Source organism: Apostichopus japonicus, chromosome 12, assembly GCF_037975245.1.
Source record: "Apostichopus japonicus isolate 1M-3 chromosome 12, ASM3797524v1, whole genome shotgun sequence".
In the NCBI taxonomy this organism is placed as follows: domain Eukaryota; kingdom Metazoa; phylum Echinodermata; class Holothuroidea; order Aspidochirotida; family Stichopodidae; genus Apostichopus; species Apostichopus japonicus.
In genome coordinates this window covers 11,007,098-11,030,153 of record NC_092572.1, presented here as the reverse complement: position 1 = coordinate 11,030,153, position 23,056 = coordinate 11,007,098, and the positions used below count along the sequence as shown (strand labels likewise).

General features: G+C 36.0%; 2 protein-coding genes across 2 annotated transcripts in view; both read left to right on the top strand.

Annotated features, from left to right (window-relative positions):
* LOC139976990 (uncharacterized) overlaps positions 1-23,056 on the top strand; it is a 71,142-nt gene that overhangs the window by 8,306 nt on the left and 39,780 nt on the right. The gene's annotated exons all lie outside the window — the stretch shown is intronic.
* Positions 1,114-18,404, top strand: LOC139976989 (uncharacterized). Its single transcript, XM_071985932.1, has 12 exons — positions 1,114-1,757; positions 2,351-2,623; positions 3,191-3,499; positions 5,871-5,969; positions 6,957-6,999; positions 7,776-7,912; positions 9,023-9,071; positions 9,815-9,873; positions 10,870-10,909; positions 11,463-11,558; positions 11,907-11,993; positions 14,162-18,404. Exons 1-12 carry the CDS (start codon positions 1,700-1,702, stop codon positions 14,178-14,180), a joined length of 1,269 nt encoding a protein of 422 aa, XP_071842033.1. The 5' UTR covers positions 1,114-1,699; the 3' UTR covers positions 14,181-18,404.

Genomic DNA, 23,056 nt, shown 5'->3' with positions numbered 1-23,056 from the left:
GATACTAAGTAAAACCAGAATATCATTTTAAAAAAACTGTTAAACGCCTCCTCATTCAAAATGCTTCCGCCGAAATGTTGTAGATATATTTTCATGAGATTGCCCTTATATGCCCATTTTGCTCTTCCATGAACTAACTAATATGAACATGAATTAACGTCTTTACTACAGTGTATAATACATACATGTCGGTCATTAAATCCTCAACACCATCCTCCCCCGCCCTTCCACCTCCTCATCCTCCCCCTCTCCCCATGTTAATTACATGTGTATCATATAATGCATGTTTATTACATGCGAATATCATATTGCATGCAATTATTACATGTATTGCATGCTTATTACATGCGAATCATATATTGCATGCTTATAACATGTATTGCATGTACATAACATGCGATTCATATATTACATGCTTACTACATTCGTGTCCTTGGGCCATTTGCTGAAGGAGTGCTACCAGCTCTTCTCATGCAATAAAGTAAATATTCTGGTTTTCTGTCGTTGACAATGAAAGACGCCATTAAAATATGATCATTTTGAAACTAAAGCTTCCAAACTGGAAACAAGTTCAACTTTTCGATTGATATCAAACTTGAAACAAGATGGGAGGTTCGGATAACAGCTGCTATAAGAAATGACCTGTTTGATATCTTGGAACATGAGCTGATCGGTAACACTAAACCATTTTGTAACTTTAAAGTAATCACCGCATTTTTGTTACTTCCTGAAAATGATTAGCGCCAAGCATTCCTTGCTTAAATAGTAAGATCAAGCTGTTCTCATCCAAATTGTTTCATACAGGTTTAAGCCAGAAAAGAAGAAAAAATACAAATATAATATCACTAGCAACAAATGAAAGCAATTTATCGTTTTTCTATGGAAAGACCTGTATAAACACAACAACAAAATCGCTATAGGCATACTTAAAGATACAAAGCCATTTATTACATTTCATTCAAGTAGCGTCTACCTATCGAGCGCTATTCGATGCCATATCCTATCAATCGCACTGCACTGTATAAGTGTTAAGTTAAACTCCGTCTGAATTAACGAAGAGAAGCGTCTTTCTGAATGTAAGTAAGCTGGACTTAGGTAAGCTCGTTTTGCAGAACTGGACACTTCGTCGATTATACCAAATAGTTCTCTTAAATACGCAGCTGCTTGCGATTCAGCGATAAGTCACAGAATTGTCGTGTAAGTTAGACGGAGAATGGGATGGTCATTGTGATGTTTGCAGCAACTGTAAAAGGTATAGATTAAGCCTATGAAGCATCAGCAATACTTGGGTGTTTAGATGTTGGCGACATTGCTCTTGTATTTATTTGCAAGGCCGGTCCTTTTAATATGAGGTGATGTCTTGAAAAGGTTTAATAAACTTGAAATAGTTTCAAAAATTCCAATGAATTTTCACAAGCATAATTTGGGAAAAAGTGAAGATTGTAAACTCCACTTTACTTAAAGATGAGAATATAACAGTTAATGCATCATAACTTCACTGATATAGACGGGACCTTTAATCGGTAATTTATTACACTTGCGGTTTCATACAAGCAGACAGTGCATACATATATATATATGAAAGACAGTAGTGTGAAATTAATCAGTAAGTAAAGAGTCATAAGTAGCGACGACTGTAGAAACGGGAGCGATAATAATAGGGTTTCTCACTAGAGACTAAACAACGTTTTACGCTAATATGATCAGGGCCAGCATCAGTGGAAGCCTTCTTATATGTGTTACACTAATCCAAATGGGTAAGTCTTTCATATCATTTTGTGTCATCTAAGAAATGTTATGTTTTTGCAATATGTATTGTAATTGAATGAAACACACACTGACAATAATTTTCAAGAGTTTGCTGTACTGCAAATCAACTTATGACAGCATCTTTTACAGAAATCTAACTATTATTTACTACAATCTAACGACAAAGATACGAAGGAAACTCCTTATGTCTACACTCTACACGTATCGCTCTTAATCGATATAGGGTGTATGCAGGGACTTAGCTTTGCGGTGAGGTAATGTGTAATAAAATGTTATAGAGTAATAGAATCATGCGGTAATGCTGTATATGATTTTCTTATCGGTGAAATAGTACAACGAGGATATGTAACCATCGAAAGCAGGCCTTGATGAATTGAACAGATCATGAAGCAAGAATCATGAAAATGACATACAAAAGCGGTTATCAAATTCGAAGCATATTCTTCTTTTTTTCGTCGCTAGTCGAAAGTATTGATTATGGCATTTTACAACAACTCAGTTTAACTGCATTCCTTGGAAACAGGTAAATATTGATCATTGTTTGAAATTTGTTACATGTGTTTTTCTCATCCACGCCAAGGTCTTGCAAAGGACAAAGTTCGACACGCCATCATTGATACAGATCAGTCGCTAACGTGCCATGGCAATAACCCCGAAGAATGGTCATGGACGTTGGATAATGAAACAACTGAGATAAATTATGATAGGAACAAATATACGAAACGGAACGACAAAGACCGATCTGTTTTAACAATCAAGAGGGTTGGATTTGAAGACGCGGTAGATTATAAATGTACTATGTTCCCTAAGTTCAGTGTAGCGAATGCCACCAAGTTCACTTTATACGTCTTAGGTATGTATTTGATTCTATTTACAATGAACAAATGACACTTTTCCAATAATATTTTCCAAGGTAGTCTTTACTGATAGTTGGTTTCTTGTAATGTCATTGGCGTGTTCAATCTAATCTATTTTGTCAATGGTGTACAATGAGATAATATAATAACATGTTAGAATGTAATGAAGAACTCGGATATTCCTTAAGAGGTTTCAACTTGAAATATAAATGTTAGGCTGAATAAGATCAAATAATATAGTAAGTATATAAAGCAAGCTACTGGGTAAAACTAGTTAAGTGTATTAACTTTACCTATAGGGGAGGGGTTTTAGCATGCAATTATCCTTGTTTTTTAGGAAAAGGGTTTAAATGTATAAAACATGCATTGGACATTATTGGAAACCGTTTGATCAGAGACTAGTCAATACCTATTACACTGTATTATTGTAGTGAAAATTCCACGGTTATTATGTTGCGTTATAACTAGATTTCCAGGATTCAGCATACTTACACCATAACTGCATATCATAATTTCATTAACAAATGTCTTAATAATGCATTCGTCTTCCTATTTAACATTAGGAAATCTGACCCTTTCAACTGATCAAAATGTTACTTACGAAGGAAGCAACATCACAGCCGATTGCTGTTTACAGTTTAATGCACGTAGTAACGATATGCGACTACGGTGGCTAATCAACGAAGGAAGTATAGACAATGCACAGACCTTACCACAAGAAACCCTTACGAAGTTCGACAATCACAAAGAAATGTGCAGTCGTTTGATGCTAAAGGCGAACCGAACACATCATGGGCAGTCTCTGTGGTGTCGAGTAGAGGAGTATTCATCTCTCAACTGTAGTGTTACATTACAAGTACAGATCTATGAGAGTAAGTAATATGTCTGTATCACTTGAATAAAATAATTGTGCACTTGTCTCATTAATAATGAACATTTTTAAACCAAAATAAAACAAATTCTTATTTTTTTCAACCAAACATTACCAATTGATTACAGTATTTAATTGTTTTTTCATCACCGTAATTGACAATAATTTGATTATCTATTTTTTTTTAAACTATCCATTAACATCGGCAGAGCAATTAACATCGGAAGAACATTTGATAATTACTAAATTATGAAAGTGAAACAATTGAAATGAATTGAATTTCAATGAAAAGGAGTCATGATTTGAACTATAAAGGTGCTATATAGCACTATAAAAATTAGTATTCAACTACTAACTAAACTAGTATATCAACTACATTAACATATTAACAAGTGTCTTTGCCTATTCACTACAATTATAAACATATCATTAACATTTTCTGCTGTATAGATCTGCCGTGTGTAAAATTAATATAATTGAAGAAGCTACCCGAGGGTCCTGGTTTCAAATTTGTGTGCGAAGCGTCAGGCTACCATACTCTTACAGTATACTTACAGAGTAAAAACGGTTTACAAAACTGGAAAATGATGTCATTAGAACATATTCAAAAAGAGGAAAAGTTTAATCGAACAGTTCTTAGCTATAGTGTTAGTTTAAGCTGAAATGGAAACTGCAAATGCTTGAAAACTTCAAAATGATCTCGAAAACGAAAGTTTTTCTGAACGTGCATTGTGATATTATCAACCATTACCATGCAGCTATATATATACTCTGGCAAGGTTTAAATGACATGTTCAAATTTTTTACCATAGAAGAAGGTAAACAAAATGTATAGTAATAATTATAAATAATTATGTTGATTCATAACACATTTTTATACCATATCACCAGAATCTTTAAAGTAGTAGCATAGTTGAATTCAAGTATCCTCGCATTGAAGGTATCCTACGTTATATTATGACGTGGAGCTAATCACATTAAACATTAAAAAGGAAGACTAACACTTATTAACCATAACATTACAATATCAACCATATTTCCTTCATTAATACAACTGTTTTAAAGTGGATAACTCTAAGTGAAACTGAATATTCGACCAACAATAAACCCATGTTACACAACGGATTGTTCTGGTTAACATTTCCTTACTTAATACAAGTGATTTGACATTACCATTTAACTAGTGAGATACTTCACATGGAAGGAATGCATATATATAGTATTGAGTACTAGTACGTGACAAACTGACAAAGAAAAAGTGGCAGTAGTCGATGAATATGTTGTTTCTATTGGATCTATTAGTTTCACGACGTTTCATGTTATAGGTTGTGGGAGGTTGTGACAGGTTATGACCGGCTGTGACAGGTTGTGTGTGACAGGTTGATACATGTTTCGTGTTTCATGTGACAGGTTGTGACAGGCTGATACATGATTCACGTTAGAGGTTGTTATCTTTCAATGATTCTGTGTATATATAACGATTACTCAGTTTATACCATGGGCGTAGATAGCTGTTTTGAGGTGGGGAAGGTGGGGAGGTAGGGGGGCGAAAACCAGTCCGATCAATCGAAGATGACGTCACATGGGAAACAGAATGACGTCATACAACAACACATTCGTCGCTGTTATTAATATCCAGAATTAGGTCAAATCATCTCGATTTGTTCTGGTGACTGTCATCATCAAGAGCCTATGTCACATCAACAGTATTTGTGAGACATTGGACGATCTTGCCATTACTGGAGCTTTCGACTAACCCGTGTTTTTTGTTACACGTGGATTGATTTTCATGATTGTTATTTTTTCATTAGAGGCCTGAAAAGTGAGGGGTATTTTGTGTTACGTACCGAACAGCTCAAAAGGGTGGGGAAGCCCCCCCCCCCATGGGTTCTTCGCCCGTGGTTTATACTGTAGCAGATAAAGTAACATTCAGGATACCGTATATCTTCTTTAGAGGACGAGTAGGGTATTAAAACAGTTAAAGGCACTGTGCAGCTTTCTAAAGCAGTTTTAGTATCGGATTGTGATACTAACTTCCAATCACACATTTTATTACTCTCATGTGTACATTAACTGTGGGTGCTAGGGTTACTGTATTCCTTCTTATCGCATCCTTTGTGGCCACGTAGCAAACCAGTATCCTATTTTATTGTCACAAACTACTTTCATTTGCATAAGATATCTCATTTTACATTCATTCTGTAATATAATTACGGTGCTTCAAATTGAGACAGAAAGTACCTACATGAGGTACATGAATTTTAGTAACAAATCGAATGGTCTTTCTAACATGTGTATTTTCTACGTTACGTTACAGTACGGAAATATTATGATTGACAATGTTTGCATCTCTCTATGATTAACTTCTTCAGATTCAGGAAACAAGGACTTGATCATGATAGTAATCGGTGGGTGCATCATTACAATAGTTATCCTATTTGCGGCTCTTGCTTGGAAGATTTCAAAGTCAGGTAACAACTTAATGCTCAAGTTTTGCATTCCATTAAAAGTTCAACAAACTTGCTTTGTTTTCACCTTTAACTTTCCCTCGATCATCCTACTATAATTAATAATGAAAGCACTTGAATGCACAAAGAAAACAGGGTTATGTGAATGATATCCTGAAATCGCTTAACACATCTTATCGCTACATCTTTTGCACGCATATACAATTATAGTTTTAAGCTAAAAAGATCCATTTCTTTATTACTTGATGCAAAAAGAGCAGTACGGTTACATATTTCCACTTTCACTTGAAGATAATAACAAGGCTATTAAATGTTGGCAATATTTATGTGCTAAATATAAAGTTAAAGGTTTCATTTATATATAGTGACCATAATTATCTTTGAATTAAATTATTGCACAATGTCGAGAGTATCACGTTACACACTAATAGTTATATATAAATGGATTGGTCATTTTTAGCATTAAATAATCTTGATTCCTTTCAGCGTCCGGCAGACTGTCGCTAATTAAATGTGACCACTCGTAGTAAAATTTGTCAGCATATCATACCACCTGTTAAAAGATGTTGAACACCATTTAATAACTGTACAGACGTTGAAATACATACAGAATAGACCACAATACCTGTAGCGTTATGTTACTGATGACTAGAATTTACAATTAACTGTCAGTTGTATAGTGCGCATGTTATCACCGTAAATTGAAAATGAGTTACTTACTTCCCCTTTCTATGACGATGTTTAACAATATACTGTGTATTGCTTATATGTAGTATTTATGACAGTAGCATAAGGTAAAATGTCTGTATGCAGAATTTAACAGTGAGCAAAATGTCCTATAAATGTACAGCATAACTTTAACCTCGAATGACGTGTTTCATTATGGATGACAGGTTTGAGATAACACTGCTTAAATATCCTTCTTCAAAGTAGAGCATTTCCATTATATCGTGCTTCAATTATTAACATTATTTTCTTTATTCTTTTCAGATAGGACTGAAAGTCACTACCAATTATCAATGGTAGCTACAAGGTAACGGAAATGTTATTTACGGATAATACAACATTTTTATTACACAATTTCGAAGTTTGAGTTAGGTGTCAATCTTTATTGAAGCAAATATCGACAAGTAAGAATGACTTTTCCTATATCAATTTGAAAAATATTCCTCGTTGGCATTTCACAATTTAGCTATAAACTACCGAAATTGTTAAGATCCCATCATCTTTATTACGTCTGAAGAGACGAAAATGATAAGACCTGTTCAATGGTTTATCCAAATAAGCTTACTTAATACAGCGCATGTGATTAGCTTATCACATTCTCGATAACAGCTTACAAAGAACGACAACAATTTAGGATAAAGCTGTATCGTGTTATGACTCCAGACGCTTCGATTCCTTATAACAACCGAAAAAAAGTGTTATCGGACGAAATCAATCTTTTGATTAACAACCAACTGTAAATCTTTATAATTTTTGGAAAAGAAAATGTCTGTAAGGTTGTTAGCTTTCAGACAGAAATAAGAGTCAACCGTGACCATGTCCATAGCGTGAACACTTGAACTACAATTTCATTCGACGTTAATGTGACTACTTTCATCGATTAACCTATCAAAAGGAATTATACTCGCTGCATGCAATTCAGAATTAACAAACATTTGATGTACAACAAAATTCTGTACTGTTGCATTCCATCCAATATTTCTGATGTTAACTCAATTAATTACTCAATCAATTAATTAATTAATCAACTTTTCTTGACATTCTGTTTCATTTTCTTTACACATGTATATCCTTTCCATTTAGGGATTTCATTAGAAATGTGTCGAACACTTTACGGAGAACGTCAAGGATTGACGAACGTAGAAGTGGAGATAACGGTACCCTACCGGCAGCCTGTCATGCAGCTAGTAGGCCCACAGTGGAAGGAAAGTCTACAGCTGGTAGGAATATATTGCAGTTGCACTACTTATGAACACATGTTATACAATGCTAACTTTACAGTCCTATCCAAGACACATATAGACGTATACTTTGGTGTATGAAATACTGCTATGAAATACTACTATAAGTTCACTTCCCTGCCAGTGCTGAATCAACACCACACCCACACCCAACCCAGTCAGTCCCTCACCAACGCAGTTTTCATCTTGCATTTCTTCGAGTTTAACACGTAGCATATACTGTGGAATTAAAGAGCGGGCTTCCGGCAACATCGAGTAGAAACAAAGGTATTACGCTGTTGGTTGGTCATTTAAAAGACTAAGAAGTCTATCAAATTCACTTCGAGAAACCTCAACTACAGCTTTGAGAAACCGAAATGGAACTTACGATTCTAACGAAAATCCATGTCAATTCAATTTAAGACGGCCTACTTTTCCACTGCTCTCAATGAAGGTATAGAATCACCATGTAAACATTTTATGTAAGTTTAATTCATTTAAAGTTAATCAGTTACATTCCCTCGTGTCAATCAGTTGAAAAGGACAGTGATTAAACAATTGGAATCGATATAACAAGTTAGCTCTACATCAATCTTTAGCCATCTAGAATCTGAAAACTGTAAAGAAAATACAATTCTGGAATACTGTTCACCTGGTGATCATTTGTGAAATAAAACAATAAAAATAAATCTCCAAATTATTACAATTGGTGATTAAAGAAATTTCAATGAGACATTCAAATACATTAAAAATAAAACTATATCCTCGTCAGCCCAGTCTATTAGCGCGCTGTCAAGAAACCATGATAACAATTCGCACTTAGTGTATTCTTGTCTATAAATATATTATTTTGAAACTTATTCCTTCGTTTATATATATATTTATATGATATTAATATTTTAGCTGTGTCAATTTTATTCTTCATATTCATATTTTAAGGGTTTTGCCATTTTTTTATCATTGTAAAGCGCTCTTGAACATGCTTAAGCATGAAAAGAGCGCCATATAAATTTGGTAAATAATAATAATAATATTATTAAAATGTTTCTTTACAGAATAAGTAATTTCTTCACCTTTTTTTTCTTTTCTATATTTCACATCACATTACAGATAATCCTGGTGAGGATAACTATCAAAATATAGAACCTCTTCCTCCAAGGTAATTGTTAATCTAGTACTAACTATTGTGGTGTTATTTTGTATATTTTATGCTGTCTTTTTGTGTGCCATCTCCTTTTTCAAACAACTTTCTGATTAAGTTATCTCTTAAAGATATGATATGAAGCATTCGAGTTCCATTCATTGTATGTATTCTTCATTTAGAGCATTCGTTGCAGCCACGTTTGACGCCGTGAATCTGTATACCTTGCCATGGAGGAACTATGTATTAATTATCTTTAAAACTAGTAAATATCTTGACCACATCATATCATTTCTACAAACATCCTGAAACAGACTTATGTATAGACATATTTGTTATACATTGCTTCAGGTACTTTTTGAGGTCATACAATTCTGGTGTTAATTGAGCCTTCAAAATTTATCCATCACGTTTTCAGTTTAAGAAATCATATAGTTACATATATAGCGTTATAATACCCTACCCGTATTGTTTTTCTCACCTGTAAAATATTACTTTCGTTTACGCTATTGTATTCCTTTTATAATAACAGTTTTTCTTTCTAAATTTTGATTTACTATTCTGTTATTTCAACTGCATCAAGTTGTTTCATATTTGTGTAATAGGTGACGAGACTCTAACGTTGCTGCATAGGAGCCTTTGCTCTAGGAGAACCAACATAATGTCGTTCAAGCTCAAGAAGATATAAGCTTACATTTCATAAAGAGTATATTCATTCTTTGTTTTATTTCTTTGTTTTGATTTCCTCATATCGAATACAGAGAAGAAAGGACCAATAATGGACCAATACTTACCAAAAGCCATACATTCGAAACAACAGGTTTTACAAGCAATTTCTATAAATATTATAGTTTCAGTAGAAATGTAAAAGGCTATCCTATGAAAAAGTATAGTGATATTTAGAAGCAGATTCTTGCACGGAGATAGCCGAGTCTGTACCCTGATGTGTCCCTCTTTACACAGAAGTGAAGAGAAAATAAAACCTGTGAAAATCTCCTAGAGATTTGTTTTCAACAGTTACACATCCAAAAATTCACACAACGCAGATATCAAACCGCTGAATTAAATATATCTTCAAAATCAGTTCCAGACAGTCATTCTGGACAATCTGCTGATCTAATCTGCTAATCTGCATTTCTGATCTGATATCTGCGTTGTGTGAATGAATCTTTTGACTTTAATCCTATACAAAACAAGTATACGTCAATATTCATCAATCGTAATCGTTACTGTGAATCAATTAATTAGAATAAACCAGAAGCAAACAGAATAATGGCTAATTTAAACCAAGGACGCAGTTCACCCGCACGACGACATGCACAACACCGACGCACAACGCAAAACGCAGCGTCACACGCATTGGAACAATTGGAAACTCATTTACAACCTGTATTAAACGGCTCTCTGATATCTGTATTATAATATTATTGGTTCATTTTGCCTAAAACAACTATTCATCAGTGATTAGTCTCTTATCTAAATGAAATAGTCAATTAAAAGAACTAAATACTGTTGTCTGTTCTTAAATGGCAGGATTACTCAAACGTTGCCAGATAACATTGCTTACTGCTGCGAATGCCTAAATCAAAGTACGACATTACGTAATTAAGAAAGCAATTTATTCAGCAACACCTTACTGCTGCATATCATAGATTGCTAAATGCCTCATGTCTAAATGGAATTAATTTATTTTAAGCAAAACAACACGAATGAAGTATGAAAGCATTTAAATTTTTTAAAACACTATATATCGTTCAAACAACTGATGATCTAGATTGTTGAGTATGAATCATATTTCTTTTGAATATCGTTGCAGGTAATGCATCGGACAGAAAGTGCAAACATTCATACATAAAGTAAGTATCGTTGAATTGTAGTAATCAGATAAATTAATTTTAAATAAGTACATATAAAAGAGAAGATTGAAGGACTCAGATTTGAAAACGTTAGTTAAAAATGAAAAGGTTTTATAAACAAATAGCTTCTAGGAACAAAGTTCACTGGATAGGCCTGCTTATATACAATCCCGGATGATTTTTTTCTTATTATTTCCGTATAGCTTAAGTTCCATTTGTGTGAAAGGAAACAGCTAACGGAGATAATATGGCCATGTTTGGGTGCCGTCACTTTGTTTGAGCAAATGTGGCAGGTGCTGATGTCACGTAGCTTCTAAACTTTTAAAAGACCGAAATGTGTTTTGAAAGTTGCATTAGTTGTGCGTTTTATTTGACATTGATTTCAAAACAGGAATCCTGGCAGTTAATATTCTGCCAGCTAAGTTGTGCATATATAGAAAAGAAAGGTGAATACTTTCTTCAACAAATGTTCAATTTTCATGCTTTCGACTTTTTGATGAAACTATGCTTTTCCGTTAGTTTGATCCATTTACTTTATTTTAACCTGATACAGTGTCTCTGAAAAACCCAAAGAGTCCACGTCGGAAGATCAGGTCTCGTCCTCTGAAAGCGACGATGATGATATAGGCTACGCCCTTGTGGGGGCAAGGTAATGCTAGAAGTGCACCGTCGCGTGTAATGTTTTTGAAAGGGAAGCCCAGAATCACGACACTATACGATAACTCGAGCAATGTAAAAATTATATTTGGATTTATGGATTATATTAAAACAAAAACATTTTTGGCTTTTCTTCAAGCATGAGGTTTTCTCACGACAACGTGGTTACGAAATTATCAACATTTGAGTTTTAGTTGTCGTACAAAGAAATCATCACCACAAGCCAACCGTCCCATCAAACTACCATCAAAGAAAATCATGTATATAGATCATAAGATGTATCGTGATTTGATATGATGTGCTTTGACGTGAACTTTTCTTCTTGTATATCCTGCTTCAGATTGCGTGCTCTAGGTAATGCAAGCTACAATTCTTTCGCCTCGAAAATTACAAACAGACCTATGTATGCAACTGTGAACAAGGAAGGGTAAGTTTTCTTTCATTTTGGAATATTTCAGTGATAAGGATCGAGCTATGTTTGACACATCAGAGTACTGGGTTGGGTGACTCATTCTTTCCTACAACCTATATGGTTACGAATGATTGAGCCCATGTTCAGACGTTACTTGATGTTACACGTCCATATTCACTAAGAAATGTTCTTATCCGAGCCATGTAGACAACTTTTAAGCTAACCGTAAGCAAACCAGCTTGTTTCATTTTCTGTTGAAATTGTATAGTCCCTGGATGTCGCAGCCTGTAATACCTCAATAATACCGTACTGAAGTAGCGTATGATGTATATGAAGGATAATTTTGATTATATTCGGCAAACTGAATGACAGTGTGATGCACTAAGTCTGTTTCTGATTTATTAAAAGACAGTGTGGAGTTTTCACAAGGAATCACTTCGGTGCAGACATGTAATGACACTAGTCTATTTTCGTTATCGGTGTTCATTACCCATTTTCGTTTTTTATGTTGATCATTAACTGTGGACGCTGGACACCGAACACATATGCATGAGAACTTCAATCTAGCAACGTTTGTAGATAGTACTCTAGACATGTATTTTATGTTAGGCAACACCTGATTATTTCCAGGTATGCCTGGCAAGGATACAGCTGAGTATACTTACAGGAAGTAAGCTATTGAAAAGGTCGCAGATAGTGAGGTCGTTGTTAGCTTGAAATCTTCCTTCAGTTTCACTTACGACAGATGAAACCTTAATCGTTACTAATCATTGCTTAAAACAGCAAATAAGTTATTCATACGTTGTATCGGAAGCTCGTAAAATTGAAAGTTCATATCAAAGAGTATTCGACTCTGCTATGAACTTTCAATTTGGGTTTAAAGGGAAAAAGCGGTAAATGAATGAATGTATTATCAATATACTTTCTGTATACCTTCAAATAACCGGGAGTGAGGAAGAGACTGGGAAATATATGGGTGGATGGATGGATGCATGTAAAATGTAAAGAAAAGGGGACAGATAAATGGATGGAAAGATGAATGGATGCTAGGATCCATAAATGGATAGATGGATGAATGTATGAATGAATATGCAGAAGAATAGAGTGGGGAAAAACGGGCGATAAAACGGGCGATAAAACAGAAAAGGGGGACGGGGCAAAAAGAGCGAGGACATTAGATTGATTAGTTCCAAAAATACGCAAAACAATTTCAGCTTAGTATGTATTTGCAGTAGTATATGAAATGCAGTGGTTACCATTTTCAACCCCCTATACTGAGTCAGAAATAAATTTGCTAAAACCGCAAGGGAAAGGATATTACATTTCACTTATGTTCCAAAAGTCACCTGATATGTTAGTAAAATCAGTTTGCAGTTTCTATCACATCTTAGTATACAATTCACTTCATCAGAATTCATGTACTAGAAACATTCGCTCTAAGTACGCATCAATAGCCCGTTTACTAGAGAAAATATTTCAATGTGCTGCGATTCTTTGGACTATATAGACTAATTTATAACGTTGTCAGTGTTGTGACTCTCAATGCAGTTGAATGACAATCCTCTATCTATGTATTTCACTTTGATCTTTAATGATGAAGGTTTCTGCGTATGTGTTACAGCGTAGGATCACTCAGTACCGTAACTATATATACATAAACTGCGCAACTCAAGTATGTTTCGGAATATATATCATGCATTGACAAAATGACAGGCAGTCATTTTGTGAGCCATAGAGAATAAACAGCTCATCTACACCGTGATTGCTGAGGTCACCGGATAGAGCCCCGTTCTCGACATTAACTCAGTGCCTCTGCATGTTATAGGCTACCCCTTTAATGAACATCAGCATTGTCTCCATATTTCAGCATGCGAAGGATTGCTAGAAGTTTATAAAAGTATTTTCCTGATAGTTCAGCATCTTCGAGTTGCTTCCAGGCATGAAAGAGAGTAACGCTAGGCAGATAATGTTTCAGTGAGGAAAAACATAGTTTGAGGGTTATAGTATAATGCATGTTGATGTTCACGCATGGATTACAATTATTTCACTGTCCAGTCTATATATTCCGGGCCGATACTAACAACGTTTACACTCAGAATGAATTCATTAGTTAACACTCTCATGGTTACAATGGTTTAAAGAAATATATGTGTCAAACATCTCTTATTTCAATTTCTCGACAGTGCCAAGAGGAAGAAGTAAGATCCATTTTCCTGTTGAGATGGAATGGTGAACGATGCTTTTCAAGCGACTAACTATATATATCAAGTCATCAAACTGCTGACTAATTCCGCAAACGAATAGCATTATGGAGAAGTAAAGATCGACAGACGGATAGAAGGAAGTTGAAATTGTTGTTGTTTTGGGGGTTTTTTTGTGTTTTTTTTTTGGGGGGGGGGCTTAATGAACTTTCGGTTGACGCAGGTTATTGATGATAAAGTAGGTCGGATGCCTATCATGCTATTGTCATTTTTCTCTTCACGCACGCTACTTTTTACCATACCTAATTAATATGTGTGTACGGTCAAATTCTATACCGTATAAGAGAAAAGGAGAGTCACCAATTTCAACACAGATGGCTGTATCTTGTGAGTAGGCTTCTCCAGCCTACATATATAATCCATTCATTTATTTGTATGCAAATGTATATACGTATCATGTCATTATTTTGCAATGTTGATATTAAGTTCTCTTCTTATAAGAAATAGTTACTTGTGGGTTAACATTTAACGTCAACACTGGCATCTTTCGCGCCAATTGGGAAGTGTTATGTATATTATAACTCAGTATCTCTACTATATATGTAATTCATATTAGGCTTATAAGAAAAACTTCAGCTGGTCATATCGAAAAGTAAATTTAAAAGTTAGTTTTTTTTTTTTTTATCTCGCTTGACTAAAGTATTGGAAACTGGCTGTGATCTACAGTATATACCTCACAAGTTAAACTTAAGGGTATATCACTCCTGTTCTATTTTGCGGTATTATTCCATTGTTACTACACTGAAAATAATTTTCCACGAATACCTCTCTGCCCATTCCTGAGTGTCCACTACATGTGAGTGTGATTACCCAAGAACTCTTGAGGCATAATTATGTAAATAATGTATAAAACTCATCTCCCCTATAACTACTCTTCCATTGTGTATATTAAAAATCTAACACACACTGAAAGCAAATTAATTAAAAAACGCTTTCACTTTTGTAGAGGAAGACACTTACATGCTGATTGTTTTATGGTGCTTGTTCGTTCTGTTAATACAAGCTTTATGGTTATTACGTTCTTTAGAACTATTGTGTTCGTACTTAACGGCACTTGAGACTTTGTCTCACCGTAACCTGAAACGTGTGGATGAGTGGCAGACTTCAATGTTCATTTATATTAAAGTTGTAAGTTGAATAAGTATACACCAATAGGCTTTAAACATTCTAACGTCCACATTAATGTTGTAAATGACTACGGGCCAACACCAATCTTCTCCATTCCCCTCTATTCCCTTCAACTTGTATACATTATATCCCTCAGGTTTTTTTCTTCCTACTTTTAACCCTCAACCCCCCCCCTCTCTTTCTCTCTCTCTTTCTCGCATAGGTCCCAGACTCACCTCCCCCCCCCCTCCATTCATTCCCATTCATTCCCATTCACTTCAATCGCTCACACTCAGACTTTGTCATATCCTCGGCATAGTTTATCTTCAGCCATCCCTTTCATCGCCATATTTCTTTCACCTCGCTACTTATATACTCTTAGTTCTATCCTATTCGTTGTTTACTGTTCCAAACAAATTCTGTGCCACATCAGTCTATGTTTAATATGTAGTCTACCTCAGAATTATTTGCCATTAGGGTCCAACAACCTCAGCAGGTGGTATCAAAACATTTAATTTGGCCATATCATGTAAATATCAATATTTCAAAATTATCTTTCAAAAATGAGAGGGAGAGTAAGACTAAACCATCATCTTTGGTATATGTGGTAGAGGTAATTGTGATCTACACCTTTCTCAATCAACTAATACCACCTCCCCCACCCCACCCCCACCCCCACCCCATCTAGCAGATGTCACAGATTTAATGTTAATTTACAAACAAAGGTTTAAGAAGTCTAAATATGGCTTCATCGATCCCCATGTGCCTTAATTGAACATTTTTTATGTTGATATTTTGTTATGAAGATGCCTTTTTTGAAAATGCTGAATGTAAAATATGTACATGACCTAATGTTAACTTTCATTGTCAAACATTGTCAATACTCTCTTTTCTATTCTACATTGAAAAAAAGCCGTGCAAGGGAAAACAGAAAAGGTAAAATGTTCTAGATCCTATAATGACATCATAAATTTACAAAATAACAGCCTTCGAATACGACTTTTGAACTACGATATCTTTACAACGATGTATGATTCTCCTTACACCTATTTCAAGGAATCAGTAAGATCTCTAATGTTTTATTTGGGTTTGCTGCTGATTTGTAAGGCAACTGCAAGTTTTAATTATGGGATTGTGCGTGAGTGTTCACTACAGCCGTCTGTATCGGTCGTAATTACACAAGTCAAGTCAAGTCCCTTGTTAATCTTCTTTTTTTTCAAGTCATATTAAGTCGAGTAACAAGTCATTCGATTTTATCGCAAGACAAACCAAGTCACGTGACCTGTATAGGTCAAATATAATATAGTCATACGTTAACAGTATATAAAGGCCTAACGAGAATCACCGGCTATGGTTAAACAACCCCCGTAATATCACCACTCTACTTTCAACTTCCTTACTCAAAAGGTTCAAAGAATTTACTAGCACAATTCTGCGGTTAAAGTTATTTATAGACCTAATTTATAGTCTAACTGTGCCTCACAATGCAACATACATGATGTGGTCAAGTACTTATTTATGAATCAAGTAGAGCCTTGTTTACAGGAAACCTGCAGAATATCATACAACATGTCAGTTTCAGGGTTTGCAAATCACTCAATCTTTTGGTATACTGTATATGACCAGTTTACAGCACTTGGTAACTTTAATCAGTAGTATTAAAACAGCTATATAAATTTAGGGTTAAAATTTCACAACTTGAGTGTGGTATTACATTTATCTATGGTTGTTTAAGTGCTCTGGAAGCTCTTTTTGCGATGGATTTTTGTGAAAGTTGGATGCAATTTTCTCTGCAAGGTCACAATTGCAACCAGAAGCATTTCTCTGGCAACTAGAAATGTTCATCCTCTCAGTTTAGTCACTGGGCCGGTGTTCGTTCAATCATCTGTTGGCAAAATTTTCAGACAATATATGAGAAGAAATTCAATAATTTGACCTATGGCACTGAGCAAAACTTTTGCCAAAAGTGTGCATTTCTGCCATATAATCATACAGTTAATCAAGAAGAATTTTATACTAGTGACTAATAATTAGTAAGCAATGTTAAAATAAATAACAAATCTTTACTTTAAAACGCTATAGAAATATGCCCTTAGCAAATCACAGGTGACATATGTTCTGTTCATTTATTTACAGATCTATTTAGTCTAAAAAAGGTTCTTTTCACTGTGAAAGGGTATTTGTTGTGGCATGAAATAGTTATCCTTCAGCAGGGTTCATATAATGTTATTTTCTGAACATTGCAGCAAATGAACCCACCCATTGTATGTTGAGCATTTTGTGGTTTCAGTCAGTCTTGACGGTCAATTAACATTTCTTGCTTGTTTAATTAACAAGAAATATCATGTTGCATTGTGCCTGGATCAAACACAACAGCAAACATAAATTTAAGTGCATTTTGTGTATGGCGTTTTGTAGTTTTGGTTTCTTGCTGAAAGCTTTGTAGTAAGGTCGGTTTCTCAGTGTGTATATGTGTAAGTGTGTGACACGTTTGTATGCACGATAACTCAACAAGGGCTATGATTGATCAATGCTATATTTGGTGGGTGGGTGGTCCATAATTAGTTGATAAAAAAATTGATTTTGGTGCTCATATTATGAATATTAATGAGGTCACAGGGTTAAACCTACAGTAGACAACCATAAGTCACAGTTTCATCAAAGGTGAGTGTGTTATTGATAGGTAGCTTACACATGGCGATGTGTGTTTCAATGGATAACGTGTGTATTTATGAGGAGGTGTGGCTTTGTACGGCAATTATTGATCTTGCTTCATCATTACATAATTGGAGTGTTCCCTGTTAATCAATACGCAGCAGCAGGAACCATGAAATGTTTTTATTCTGGTTGACAGTACCTTGCTATGCCAAATGTATCTTGGAAATACCACAGCTGGTTGTGTTTCACATGTAAATAAGTATGTGCTCATTTCTACTTACGATCTAGTTGCTGGGAAGAGCAGCGATTTGTTTTGTTATTCTAGTAATATCATAGCATATTTGTGGTGAATAAATGCAATACTTTAATCTTCGTGACATTGCAACAAGAGGACTGTACTTGGTGATTTCAATAAACCCAAGTTGCAATCGATAATGGTATTTTATTGTTTATTTCATTAACTATTATTGACAGATGAATGAAAATCCCCATTCTTGACATTTTTATTATTACGGAAGGGACTGAAATCTTGTCATGGTGCTCTCTAGCATAAAATAATTTAAAATTTTTACTAGATGAACCCAATTGCCTGTGATGCTATAACATCATTTGATGTTGTAACAACTATGTCACAAAGCTATTGCATTCTTTGGACACGGTCACTAGCAAACCATGATGCTGTCACATTGAATATTCAGATAAGGTGACAAACAATTCAGTCTGCTACAATCCGAACTCCTGATTGCTAAATGAGTGCTAAATTGGATTAAAGGGATTGATGCCACGGCATGAAACAAGGAAAGTCGAAGACTAGGTGTTGTGAAGAAGAAGTTGTACTTTACTTCTTTGTGAAGGAAAAGAAAACTTACATATTTATCTTTGAAGTGGGAAGGTGTGTGTGTGTGTGGGGGGGGGGGTCCATTGCAACCAGCCTTCACACTAACTCCGTCAGCATGTGTACCGCACATACTGAGCAGAACATTTTGGGTGTGTCTCGCCCCCCCCCCACCCCACCATGACTATCTCTCTAGGGAGGCTGATTTATGTATAACATTTCAACTTTTTTTCCCTATCCCAAGTGTTTTCGCGGGGAAATCTCGGAAAGTTGCACCTACAACAGCACTCCTAATGCTAAACAACAGCCCGATCATTTAAGTTTGGAAAAGGCAATGGTCAGGTAAAACTCTTCTTCGCACCAACATCATGCAGTATACTAGTGCCAAGGGGAGAAGGGGGGGGGGCTCAATAACCTCTCATAGGTTGTTCTGATAGGATGAAACATCTCAACACGTTAAAGCTTCGAGCTTTTAAAAATGACAGGTTATGTATCTTACATTAATGCAAACAAAGAGGTTTACATGGCTCTGAATGTAAGTAGAACATAAATGAACTCTAAATGTAAGCTAACAAGAGCGCCCTCTGTTAATATAAGTGTTCTTTGGCCACATTCGCTTGCCATTTTAACCACGAGACATTTTAAATCGGGCAAAGACTATAAACAATAGTGAGTCCCATCTGTGGTCTTGTACCAACACCATAAGTTCTAAGTCAACGTGGCCTCCCACTGTGGCGTAGCTAACATTCAATAGTTAGGGGGCAACATTTTCTTAAGAGGGGAAACCCCGTGATGGTTGATGGTAGGAATTACCAAGAAATATATGTATTAACGGGCACCTCGTCTGCACAAATACACATCCAATGGTTCAGTGGATCATGACACACTTTCACTTAATTTACCTCAATTGCAGAGACAGTCGTCGTGGTTTCTGCATAATTCCGCACATTATGAAAAGGATACAATGAATAAATTAGCTACTCTAATTCACTAGGCCTATATGCCCAGTTTTCACACAAAAGTTTCACTAGGCCTATTGGGCCTATACGTGCAGTGAAAATTCTCCACAAGTGGCATCGTAAGTCGCTGAAAATACACAAGGGTTGCTAGCGTTAGTTTGTAATGGTTATACAACCGGCCAAAATATTGGCGCTTATTCTGTAGGACGATATTGATCAACGGTCTCCGTATGTGGGTATGATGAAGGCCCAAAATTTATAATATCTCGGTCTGATTTCCAAGTTCTGACCTTACATGAACATTAGCCCTGAGGTATGAATACTTTTGATTAGAACTCGAGAAAATGTAAAAAGAAGTATTTTGAATACATCACTGGATTTCATTTGGGGGGGCAAGACTGTAGCACAAAGCAAATTTGAAAGAAAAAAAATCTGGCTCCCGCTGGCTACGCCACTGGCCTCCCCCTAGCTGTATAGACTCGGAATGATATCATAATTATCTACCCTTTCATTCTCTTCCCACTCTCTACAATAATGCATTTGATTGTCCTGATCACAGCATCAATGGACCCAGCGAGTCCAATTCTAGGGCAAACAGTACTTTTATCGATTTTTATGACGTTATATTGTGAAGCGGTATTTGGCGCCAATGTAAACTTTGCCCGACTGGCTTGAAATTCTATATTTAAATATCAAAAACAAAGCTCATTTTTCAATGTCATTTCGATTGCCTCCGACCTCTGGTAACTTTATTATTGTATTTTTTACAATTGTTTATGTCTTTTTAACATGCCGCCTTTTATTCAAGTAGAAAAGAAAAGATATGAAACTTAAGAAGTAAGAGAAAGTGTCATGCTGTATATACGTCACAAATTATTATGCCATTGCATGTTGCATTTCCGACTTACTGACGTACACGACTACGTCACATCCGCTTGGAGCTAAAAGACGGGAAAATCGGGAATTAATTTACAAAACGTACCTTTGCAATTAGCTCTCAAGGTAATTATAAGTTTCAAGTTCACAGATCTTTCCAGTGCTGTGGGGTTTGCTCAAGGGCGGCGGAACCGGGGGGCACAGGGGGCACGTGCCCCCCACTTTTCCTCAGGTTAAAAATGTGCCCTTTTTCTACATAAAAATTGAGGTGTCTCAAGTTAGCAAGAGGCCAGGGAACCAGAATGAACACTCGGGAAGGGCCGTTTCCGGCCATCTGAGGGGTTTGTAAAACCAAAAATTTTCTTGCACGCTCCGCGCCAACCGATGGTGGCGCTCCGCTCGGATAGTCGTGCATACAACTTTGCAAATCCTGGCTACGCCGCTGCCCTTTTAATGAATTTCCGTGGGTCAAACTCAAAGCTATTTCGATTGGAAAAAAATTTTGTTAGTATATTAACAAGAAATATACTCTTATTCGGAAGATTCCTACATTAGCAACTAGCCTGATTTCACCTCATTTTGTCTCAAAAGAAAACTTGTTCCTTGTTTCCAAATTTGCACATTGGATATTGCAGTGCTAGTATGCATATTTTCCTTGAGGGGGGTTGGGGGCGTTGATGGAGTGATGTGTATACGCAAATAAGAATATACAATAAGAGTTATAAAGGGTACTAAATATAAGGCTGTAACAGTCCAATCAAATTTCAGCAAAGTGCCCTTTGATGTCGGTGCCCCCCCCCCCCGATTAAAAGTGCTTCCGCCGCCCTTGGGTTTGCTTAGAAATTATTCTTATGAAGCGCCCTCACATGGAGAGCAACTTGCACTGAGCTAATACAGGGATATCACGTTAAAGCATCGGTCTGCCATAATATGCATTCGGAGGTTCAGCTTCCTATACAACTCTTCATTTAGACACCATAATTAATCAGGCTAACCCTAATGGTAAACCTATAGGGTGATGGTTAACGCCGTAATTGTTTGGAAAATTCTTTTCGAAGTTGAAAACCTTTCCACTTAATGGCGCACATATAAATTTTAGTTCCAACCAAGATTTTGACTTTCTTAATTAAGACTTTAATATTTTGGACATGCCATTCTCCTGTGATTCTGTGACGTTATCACACTCGTTTGGAAGGTGGGGAAGTTTTCCATAGAAACTATAAGTTCTGCAAGTTCCTTTCGATTTTTAGCCTGAGTTTGAAAATATGGCCAGTTTAGCACTTTAACCATTTTTAATTTCTAAACCAGAAATTGTATGAGCATCCGTCTCGAATATGTTTGGGAACTAGTGACCCACTAAGCCATAAAATTAGAACATCGGACCCCTCCCACCCTTCAAAGACCCCCCCCCCCCACTCTTACGGAATACCACTGAGAAAACAGGTGTATTGGACTATATAGGCTACAAAACATGTGCATAATTATGTATAGCTGTTGATCATGTGAAGGTTTATATAGAAGCACTCCTTCCTTCCGCAAATTGTTCTCATCTGTTATTGGTATATTTCGAATCAGCCTGCTGAACTTTGATCCGGTAGTTAGCTATTGATGAAACATCGATCTTACATCACTGCTCATTTATTAGCCGTGCTACAGGGTATTTTTCTTTATTATTCACTTTTCTTAAAGGATGCATGAGTACATGATTTACAAAAGGGCAATGAGCAGCCTAGTAATTAGCAAATAAGAAACCAGAAAGTCAAAGATTTAGTGATTCCTTGCCGGGCCCATAGGAGAAATTTTGTTAGGGCTTTGATTTCAACTTGAGAGATTTGGATATACCATGGTTGTAGGTTATTCACAGTTTGGGCTGTATTGACCTTCACCAAAACAATATGGTTCTTTAATTGATATGGATCATCGAAATACCAAGTACATACAGGGGCGCCGGAAGCTATTTGGGATTGGTACGGCAGATCACACTGTTGCCATCTATCATAATTATCAGGGGACGTTTGGTAGGTCAAACGTGCCACCATGGTTGGCGCGTAGAGCAATGGAGAAAATTTTGAAAAAAAAATGCCTCCCAGATTGCAGGAAATGCCACTTCCCGAGCTTGAAAACAAGACCCCTGCCATGCCAGAGTAGTCACATTTATAGCCTACTTGCTTGTTTCATTTTGGTTCTTTATTTTTTGCCATTTTTTTTTCTTAGTCCTACTTTTTTTCATTTATTTTGCGCTGTGATCGAATATTGGTCGCCGGACCTGCCGAACCGGCTCCGAGGCCCCTGACATATCAAAATCTTATTGCTTACTACAAAGAAACTGGCCAGAGAGAACCTACTTGACGTCCTCGGCAACTTACGCGAAATGCAGCGCGT

Coding starts and splice junctions, on each gene's coding strand:
- LOC139976989 (XM_071985932.1), top strand. CDS start 1,700: ATGATCAGGGCCAGCATCAGTGGAAGCCTTCTTATATGTGTTACACTA. Junction 2,624..3,190: donor GTTCACTTTATACGTCTTAG/GTATGTATTTGA, acceptor ATTTAACATTAG/GAAATCTGACCCTTTCAACT. Junction 11,559..11,906: donor TACGCCCTTGTGGGGGCAAG/GTAATGCTAGAA, acceptor ATCCTGCTTCAG/ATTGCGTGCTCTAGGTAATG.